Source organism: Lampris incognitus, chromosome 1 (assembly GCF_029633865.1).
Source record: "Lampris incognitus isolate fLamInc1 chromosome 1, fLamInc1.hap2, whole genome shotgun sequence".
Classification (NCBI taxonomy): domain Eukaryota; kingdom Metazoa; phylum Chordata; class Actinopteri; order Lampriformes; family Lampridae; genus Lampris; species Lampris incognitus.
Genome location: NC_079211.1, coordinates 143,011,001 through 143,020,611, shown reverse-complemented (window position 1 = coordinate 143,020,611; position 9,611 = coordinate 143,011,001). Strand labels below are relative to the sequence as shown.

Sequence of the window (9,611 nt, the reverse complement as noted above, 5' to 3'; positions counted from 1 at the left end):
AAAAACAAAAAAAAAACAACACTGAGCAAACTTCGAGCTGGTTGTGTCTGCCCTGCAGTTGCATGCCTCGACTGGTGGTTTCTGCACCAGGCTACACTACATAAATTGCTTGCTTTCCGATACTGACTTCACATGGTCTTAATATCAATCAAAATAAATCATGTTCCTGATTTTTATGCTTGTTCTGATTTGACTTTTGTAAAATAATGCATTACAGCACTAAAACCACATTTGGCTTGCATGGCAAGGTGGCTCAAACTACCGAAATACGCGACAATCTCTGCAAACGTAAAAGTATGTCGTCCAAAAACCCAACGCCAACTTCTGGATGTATATGTTTTAATATTCATTCCACCATTAGGACAACGTCACGAAGCTGAGAATCTTGGTTTGACCTGCAAAGAGCTTCTTGACAAATCTGAAAAGGTTTCTGAGGATTTGCTGATCACAGATGCTCAGCGTGAGCTCGCTGAACAGCAGACAAAGGGGCAGGCTTCATCAGAGATGTGGTACACCTCCAGATATGGCAGAATAACTGCTCCCAAGTTTGGTGGCGTTATAAAGAGCAATGATAATAAGCCCCCCAAAATCCCTTGTGAATGCCATATGCCACCCAGAGTCAACCAAGTTTACAACTGCAGCAACAAGGTATTACTTATTCATTTTAATATTCAAGGAAAATTATTAAGTTTCAAAGTTATTGTTCACTAATCGAAAGGATGGAGCTAAGTTAGGGAATGATAAAACCTCTTATAAAAAGCTATTGCAGAGTAATTATGGATATCTAGCCTATATTTATGCACCAAACTTAATTATTTATTGAATATTTTCCAGGTGGGGCATTCAGCAGGAGGCCAAGGCAAAGGAGGCATACATTGAGACCATGTCATCAAAGCACCTCAATTTTGATGTAGCCCCCACCGGACTCTACATCTCGGCGCATCACCAGGTGGGAAGGTGTCTTGTGACTGTTGTGGCTCTGGGTGCTTGGAAATCAAATGCCCCTACTTGGCAAAAGACAAGACCCTGCTAGAACTGTCGAAAGAAAAAGACTTGTTTGGTTGCATCCTCTACCTCAGATGTGACACTGGAACTTAACAGACAACACAACTATTACTTTCAAGTACACTGCCAGATTCATGTTACAAAATCACCACTCTGTGACTTTTGTGTGTGGACACCTTCAGAATTATATACTGAGAGAATAACCCCAGATTCAAATTCTGAAAGTCATGTTATGAAGGCAACAAAGTTTTTTCCAAGTGTGGAGTGTTGCCAGAACTGCTAGGAAAATGGTTTACACCAAATGCAGTGCTGAATGAAACATCTGATCTGTAGGCCTGTGTCCTAGAAAGCAAATTAGTGATGGGGTTGTTGTGAAACCTTCCCATTTTTTTTTCTAAACCAAGGACTTTCTGTGTTGATTCCTCTTGTCATTTTAGTCCTTACATAATATGAACTATATGTCTGTTCTCTGTTGAGAATGATTGGCTTCATAGGGCCTCTTTCCCCAGACTGTTGTTGGAAAGCGAGGCATTGGCACATCTAGAAACTGACTTGACGGTTGTGTAAAAACTGAAAACTGAAAGTCAAAACTGTAGAAGAGTTTCAGCAGACCATATCTTGCAGTGTATCACTTTTATTTGTCAAGCTTGCTATACAAACATTTGTCACACATCTTTCCAGACCATCACAGGGATGTGTAATGTGTACATTAATATGAAATAACTACAGAATAAACATGTACAACATGTACCATTGTTTTCCATTGTCTAATTGGTCAAAATCATGTAAGGCTGAAAATTCAATTTTTGACTTTCCACTGTTTACATTGTCTGAAAATCATGTCTAAGGTTAAAAATTCACTTTCAGACTGACCATTTTTCATTTTCAAGATTAGGGGATGCAGCCTGGTTGCCATGACGTGGATCCAACGGCGAAAGATTCTTGATACTGTTGACTGATGAATCCCGAAGAGGTAGCCTAAGAATTCCTCGGACAGATTGAGGCGCAGCTTCATCAGTGTAAGAAGAAGTTCATGAGTAGGCTTGAGGGAGTGGTTTGCAGTAGGAGGAATCGCTGATGACACACAACTGAACAAAATCATGAAAGTCTGTAAACTGGGCAGCCCTGTGATACATTTCATTTTGCTGTCATCATAACTTACATTTGACTCGTGTGCCTCCACAAAGCAGGGTTACAAAGGTAGCCTAGTGTAACCGGTTATTTTCTTGCCCGGTGCGGGATTCGATACGGGGTGTACTGCACCACAAGGTGGCCTCACTAACCGCTCGGCTAAAGGGTCAGACCCGTTAGCTAGGGGGCTAACGTGTCTTATTAGTAGTTTACACTAGCTAACTAGCTAGCTAGTATAACCGGTTATTTTCTTGCCCGGTGCGGAATTCGATACGGGGTATACTGCACCACAAGGCGACGCCACTAACCGCTCGGCTAAAGGGTCAGACCCGTTAGGTAGGGGCTAACGTGTCTTATTAGTAGTTTACATTCGTCACCCTCTCCCGGAAGCGCGCCCTCGCGCTTTGTCATTCCCGCGCTCCGAAGAGACTTCTGAGGATCTGCACACTTCCGGTTCCCACCGCTGCCACCAATGTAACCGGTTACATTCTTGCCCGGTGCGGGATTCGATACGGGGTGTACTGCACCACAAGGCGGCATCACTAACCGCTCGGCTAAAGGGTCATAGCCGCTAGCTAGCTAGGGGCTAACGTGTCTTATTAGTAGTTTACACTAGGAATGTGATGCTGGTACCACATTTCAGCATGTTTTGTAGAAACTTGGAAAGTTGTCTGACTGTCTAACCTAACTTTGCGGAGTACCTCCTCATGAGGGGTTGTCTTGGCTAGCTAGGTGGCTAGCCCAACCACTCCCCCCCCCCTTTGTTTGTAGAACACAACACAAGGAAGTTTATGCAAGATGCTAAATATTTAACTGACGCGTAGTCAATACAGCATATGACTTTATGATGTTACCACCTAACGTTACCCCAGAAATCCAACGTCAGCCCACCTGACACGAAATGGGAACCGCATATCCACGACTCGGCGCCGGGATTCCAGTTGTTTCTGCGCATCGCAGCGATCCACCTGTTTCTCTTGCGCTCATCTTTCGGCAGTCTGTAAAAAGGCAAGCGCGACTTCTTGCGAAACCGACGGGCGCAGCCCACCGCGCAGCAGCTCTTCACCATGTCACGCGCGTTTCCGCCGCGCGCAAGCCGGACGCTTAACGCCGTCACGCTTTTTTTCTCTCTTTTTTTTTTAAAAGAACTTTATTAACAAAAGTGAACAAAAATAGCATACAACAACGTCAATCAACAATAGTCACGTTATTAAATGCATACAACATTAACACATATATTATCATAAACATTAACATAAATACGCCAGGGGGATTGTATAAAGTAAAACAAATAAATTACACACTTAACTAAATGTTTTGTAAATCATAAAGTGCTTGTATGTTTTTTACAGCGTTTTTATTTTCACTATCGGATATTGATGAAATATATTGTTTGATATACGCAGACGGCGCAGGAAAATTAGGTTTCTTGCTGGAGAATTTAGATATGTGACTATACAATTTTGTTAAGATAATTAGCAGATTGATTGAATAATACTGAGAATCGAGGTTTCTATCAAATTCAGTATATCCAAACAATACGTTTTTCCAACTCAGGGTGAAATGAGGGTAAATATGATCAATAATCAAACGTGACAACCTACTCCACGGTTGTTTAGCGTGTGGGCAAGACCAGAATAAATGAACCCACGTTTCATTAAACAAACCACAGAGAGAACAACTCACATCAATTTCCTCCTTAAGTCTCTGCAAATAATGATTAGTTGGATAGAATCTATGAATAATTTTGAAAGATATTTCTTTTACTTTATGAGTCAAGAGGAACTTATGAGGTAAAAGCCACATTTTTCCCCAAACAATTTTTTCACCAACAAAGGCAGACCAAATGAACGCCGCCACTCTTTTTTTTTCTTCTTCTTACTTTATTGATACTTCAAATACATTCAAACAGAGCAAAATAGACACACGAGACACCACAAAAACAATAGATTGAAGATTAAAAAAAACAATAAAGACACAAAAGAGAAAGTAAATTATAAAAAATAAATAACAGAAAAAAATAAGTAAATAAAGGTGAGATCATATTTTATGTAAACAGATTCAGAGATTTGCAAACGTTGATGGTTTTTAAATCCTTTGTGTTTTTTGAAGTAGAGATCGTCGTTATATATTGTTCAACTTCTTTTTCAAGTGCAAAGAGTTGAGGCTTTCTGTTGGAGAATTTACATGTATATGTGTATGAAACTTGGCTAAAAATAAAAGCATATTTATAAAAAAGAATGCATCACCGCCTTTGTGATTAAAATGACTAAAACAAAAAAATAACATTCTCATAGTGAAGGTGAAAATCAGAAAAGACAAAATCAGCGATAAACTCGTGGGAAGTCTCTCCATTAACGCCGCCGCCCGGGTCTTTTTTTTGCCACTCAGCGCCGCGTCACCGCGCCTGTGACGTCACCCGCATACCCTCAACGGGGGACGCGAGCTCCGGAGCGCTCGCGCCGTCCCGGGCTGCAAAAACGTGCGAACCCCCTCGGTCGCGCTTGTTGACGCGTCAGCTCCCGCGAGCGAACTACGTCCCACGCTCACTTTGGCAGACCCGGGCATGTCCGCCCCCTGCGCGGACGTCGGCCCGGCCGTGCGAGACTAAGCGCGTCCGCCACCTCTTTGACGCCGCGTCGCGGCCTTCTAACGCGCACCCGAAGGTCCGAACACGCCCGCTTTCGCGCTCACTCGACGCTGGTTCGGATCGAGCCAGCGGACGTCGCTTAGCCACAAAGTGTTGAGTTTAGCTGCCGGGGGGCGAGGGGGGGGGCACGTCACGAGCCCACCGACTCGCGTGGAGATCACGGCTGTGTTGTGTGTTCCGTTAAAACAATGTCTGCCGCCGCCGCCGCCGAGACGCCCCTGCCAGCCGAGTGGGAGGACGACGATCGGATGAATTTCCTGTTCTCGGACTTCAAGGAAAACCGCGACGTGAACACGACGGACTGGGACAGCAAACTGGACTTCTGGACGTCCCTGATCGTGCAGAACTGCAGGAGCCGCGGCACGGTGTGTGTCAGTGTGCAAGAGCTGAACAGGATCTTCCGCAGAAAGGGGACCTGGCCTCTGGGTTTGGGGACTGTCATTCAGTGCATGGCCAGGTAACTTGTTGGACTCGTCCGGTGTGAGGCTTCTGCTAATGACCTCCCAGAGCCGTGCGGGCGTAGCCTGCCTTGCATGACTCGGTGCGAGGCGGAGATCGTCCCCTTCTTAGATCAGTGGCCCGAGTCGTGTTTTCAAGTTGTTCGAAAACAATCAGAATAAATGGACACGTTTTGTTTCAGTTTCAGTTTATTCCGCGTCCGAGTTGGTACCGCTCCCCCTCTCGCGCCAGCTCGAGGCTCCTTCCCTGCCAGAAGAAACGTGACCAAATTTTGTTTCAGTTTCAGTTTATTCTGTTTTTGTTTTTAAACTTGAAAATATGACTTAGGCCAGTGTTTCTCAACCGGGGGTCCGCGGACCCCTAGTGGTCCGTGGTGTAATTGCAAGGGGTCCGTGAAAATAAAATATCTTTAAAAAAAAGATCCTATGACATTTATAGAAATAGGATTATTTTACTCACATGTGACTGAGACCTTTATCTACCTAAACTATAAAGGGTAACGACTTTTTTCTCTAATTACATCTGTTTCATAAGTGTAATTTATTGTATTTTAATAAGAGATCTCACTCCCGTTTGCATTGTTAAAAGTTACTGCATAAAAATTCTGTTGTTACGTATATCTGAAAGTTACTGAATACATATTCTGTTTTGTTACATATATCTGAAAGTTACTGAATACATATTCTGTTTTGTTACATATATCTGAAAGTTACTGAATACATATTCTGTTTTGTTACATATATCTGAAAGTTACTGCATAAGAATTCTGTTTTGTTACATATATCTAAGTTACAACTGAAAGCTCTTATTTTTGCCCCAAAGAGTGAATAAATGCTATAATGCAATTTAAAATGCAGTTTCTACTGTTTCCATCAAATTGCAACCCCCCTCCCCCAAGATCAGGCGGAGGGGTCCTCAGGGTAGATCAAAAATACGCAGGGGGTCCAGGACCCCAAAAAGGTTGAGAACCACTGACTTAGGCCGTTATGTTAAGAAGGTGACGATATGGAAGTTATTATCACGATAATCACAGGGGATTTTACAGGATATGTATGTATAATTACAATATCTGCTTACATGTGCAAAAGTACAACGTTTACATTTGGGGGTTTTTTTCAGCTGAGGCTCGTAGCGTTGAACTGCCCGCTCATGTAAAGTGTAATGTCAAACCAAAATTAATTTTCAAATTGCATTCCCTCAAACGTTTCAGACCCTCATTTTGCGAGAAATTTTAGATAGTGGATTGTCGTTATTAATTCTGACAACAAAATTCTGTATCGCCATTTGAGATTATCCGAATTTCATCCCAACACGGTACCCACGTAAGACGATAAATAATGATGCTGGAGTTATTTTCCAGCCCTGCTGCATGTGCATTTACTTGTGATGTCTTGTGAAACCTCTACCAGATGTGGTCAGATACAAAGAGAGTCTGAGTTTGCTGCCAACGTGGACTCTGGATGGCTGTCCTGGGGTGTAGGGCTGCTGCTGGTGAAGCCTTTGAAATGGACCTTCTCTACTCTTCTTGGAAGCGGTCGGGTGTCTTTGGAAGAATCCTTCGTCGTTATAGAGCTAGTGAAGGTGCGTGTAGATCAAATTGTTTCAGTAAGCAGATTTAAGTTGTTTGTGTCCGAAAAGGGTAAATTCACTTGTTTTACAGGAGAAGGCGAGACAACTGCTTGAGGTGTACAGGAAGAGCGACTTCGCAAACAGCTATCTCCTGTCCTTTCAAGAGCTTTGTACACTGACCTCCCATGTTTGTGCTGATGAGAGTACCTTGTGTATGGCCCTGCTGCAGCTGCAGAGAGAGAAGCAAGTGACCGTCTTGTTGCATGAAGGTGAAAAGGTAACACATAACCTCAGAATCAAGATTATCAAGACAAAACCTGCCAGTAGAGCCAACACATCATGTCCTGTCTTGCTCTTCTCAGATTGTGAAGTTTTCTCAGCCTGGGCAGGATCGTGTCACTCCAGTCAGTGATGTGGATGTGGGCATCTACCAGCTTCAGCGCAGCGAAAAACTTCTCCGAGAGCGTGTGGAGGCACTGGGACTTGAAGCAGACAAGTGTGTAAAGTCAAATATGAACGTGTAGCGTTTTTCATCATGCCAAGTTTGATAAATGTGTCATTTCGTGTTAGGCAATCATTTTGACCACAGCTATGTGGTACCACGCCTAGAAAAGTTTCGGAGCCCTTTAGCACCACCAATTGTACCACTTCCCCCAGACTTGACCTTCTAAGCTAATCAAATGATTCGCTTGATTTGGGGTTTGTCATTCTCAACGTATGGGATCTTAACCCCGGCCGGATTGATTGCATTTGTATGTAGACATCTTGCAAAGTGAGTGCCAGTATCTGCTTGTGTTATCTATGCACAGGTGCAGAGAAGAAGCGAGGATGCTGCTGCGGGAAGGGAAGAAATCTCAGGTTTTCCCTAATGTTCAACTGCCAAACCCATTTACTATACTCAGCCACTCAATGCTATTACTATTCCATTCACTGTTCATATTCATGAATTATTCCACAGGCTCTAAGGTGCCTTAGAGGCCGCAAGAGGGTAGAAAAGAGAACAGACAAATTGTTTGCCCAGCTGGAGACTATAAGAGGAATTCTGGACAAAATTGCCCAGTCACAGACTGATAAGATGGTGAGGGGCAGAATAAAAATCAATGCTTAATGCCAGTGTTATATGGAAGAAAAAAAAGCATTTACTCCTGATCATTTTGTACAGTCTATATGATCCCAGCTTCATTATCCAGTTGTGTTTATCAAAGCTGTTTTCTGTGTCTTTGCCAATTGCTTCTCTAGGTTATTCAAGCATATCAGACTGGAGTAGCTGCCATGCGACTCTCTCTGAAAGATATGACTGTGGAACGTGCAGAGAGCCTTGTCGATCAGATCCAGGAGGTTGCTTATTTTAAGGCAGTATTTTTTTAAAAGCCATTTTACAATTCTGAATCGTGAAAGTCATGCTTACGTGCATATGTTCTTTATTGTATAACCAGTTATGTGATACTCAAGATGAGGTGAGCCAAGTTATAGCCGGTGGTGTGCCCAGCGCAGGTACAGCATCCTTTTTTGGTATTTTAATATCATTATATTTTACAGCATAATGACATTTCAGTTCCTAAAATCATTTCCCCCCCCTTTTTTTAATAGGGGGAGACACAGATGAATTGGAGGAGGAACTTAAATCATTACTGGAAGAGTCTAAGCTGGACGGCATCTCCGGTTTACCCGAAGTTCCATCAAACCGCCTCTCACCTGCTAGGGAGCGAAGTCTCCCAAGTAATGATCTGTTGAGTTTTTTGCCTCCTGTACCGCAAAACTACTTCGACATCACTGATGAGCAACTGGAGGATGAACTGAATCGCCTAACCCTCACAGATTCAGGTTTGCTTACCGTTCTCTATCTCTCTCCCCCCCCCCCCCTCTTATGATGCCCTACTGTGACACAAAGGCTCTGAAGTAACTCACAGTTTACCTCTCTTCCCTAGGCTTTCAGCAGAGGAAAATGACCTCGCCAACGAAAAGGCTGGAGCCTGCAAAGTAGCACTCGCAAGTGGTAAAAACATTTGCCAATATGAGCGTCGAGTCAACACTTCATCGACATATATATATTTTAAGAGTCTTTAGAAGTTAAAACGGAAACTGTCTAGAAAGAGCAAATTAGTAAATGAGTAGTTAGAGGTTGCTCGCTTTAGGGGTTGCCAAAAACCAAGGCACTGCTCTTCCATTTTTTGTGAAGAGGAATCCCGTTATCGTGGTGGCATGCCCGAAAGGAGGTTACGTTAACATGCTACTCAGAATTTGCTGCCCATTTTCAAGCCGAACTGTTATCAATTCAGAACATGTATGTTAACTTCTTTTTTTTCCCTTTTTTAAACATGGTTGTTGGCACGGCACCATGGTGGTTAACTTTTAATTTTGTCTACTTTAACCAGAATCTGAACAGCTGTTTTGTCTTTGTCCAGTGTGTTGAAAGCTGTGTGTAAGTGTGGAACACAGGTTCTTTAGCAGTGTGTTCTCAGTGGCCTTCTTAACCATAAATACGTCACTTAGTAACCCGTCATGCCACATCAATCATTGCCCTTACGATCACATAGGATGGTGGTCGCTGTAATGCCTCCGGGCGCTCGAGGGTGCACGTGAGTTCAACCAAATATGTTTCTCAAAATAAAGTTTATTTTAATGAACCGTCTCGCGTCCAGTGTCGGCTCTTATGTAGGTACACAGCACCAGCGGCCCTCACAAGGCTCCCCGAGTACCGCAGGGCCTGATTGGCGTTATCTTTAACGGGGGTGGGGGGCATGAAAACGCCTGTGTGACCGGCGGTGGGCGTGGCTTCCCGCCCTGCCCCGCCCGG

The 9,611-nt window shown here is 43.5% G+C and overlaps 1 protein-coding gene across 1 annotated transcript; it reads left to right on the top strand.

Annotated features, from left to right (window-relative positions):
* Nucleotides 1–4,562: 4,562 nt before the first annotated feature.
* On the top strand, nt 4,563–9,440 carry chmp7 (charged multivesicular body protein 7). The gene is made up of 10 exons (XM_056285680.1): nt 4,563–5,243; nt 6,655–6,826; nt 6,906–7,091; nt 7,177–7,310; nt 7,624–7,672; nt 7,773–7,892; nt 8,054–8,152; nt 8,251–8,308; nt 8,405–8,638; nt 8,743–9,440. The coding sequence occupies exons 1-10, from the start codon at nt 4,975–4,977 to the stop codon at nt 8,796–8,798; spliced, it is 1,377 nt and encodes a 458-aa protein (XP_056141655.1). The 5' UTR covers nt 4,563–4,974; the 3' UTR covers nt 8,799–9,440.
* Nucleotides 9,441–9,611: the final 171 nt, after the last annotated feature.

Coding starts and splice junctions, on each gene's coding strand:
- chmp7 (XM_056285680.1), top strand. CDS start 4,975: ATGTCTGCCGCCGCCGCCGCCGAGACGCCCCTGCCAGCCGAGTGGGAG. Junction 8,153..8,250: donor TTGTCGATCAGATCCAGGAG/GTTGCTTATTTT, acceptor TTGTATAACCAG/TTATGTGATACTCAAGATGA. Junction 8,639..8,742: donor CCTAACCCTCACAGATTCAG/GTTTGCTTACCG, acceptor TCTCTTCCCTAG/GCTTTCAGCAGAGGAAAATG.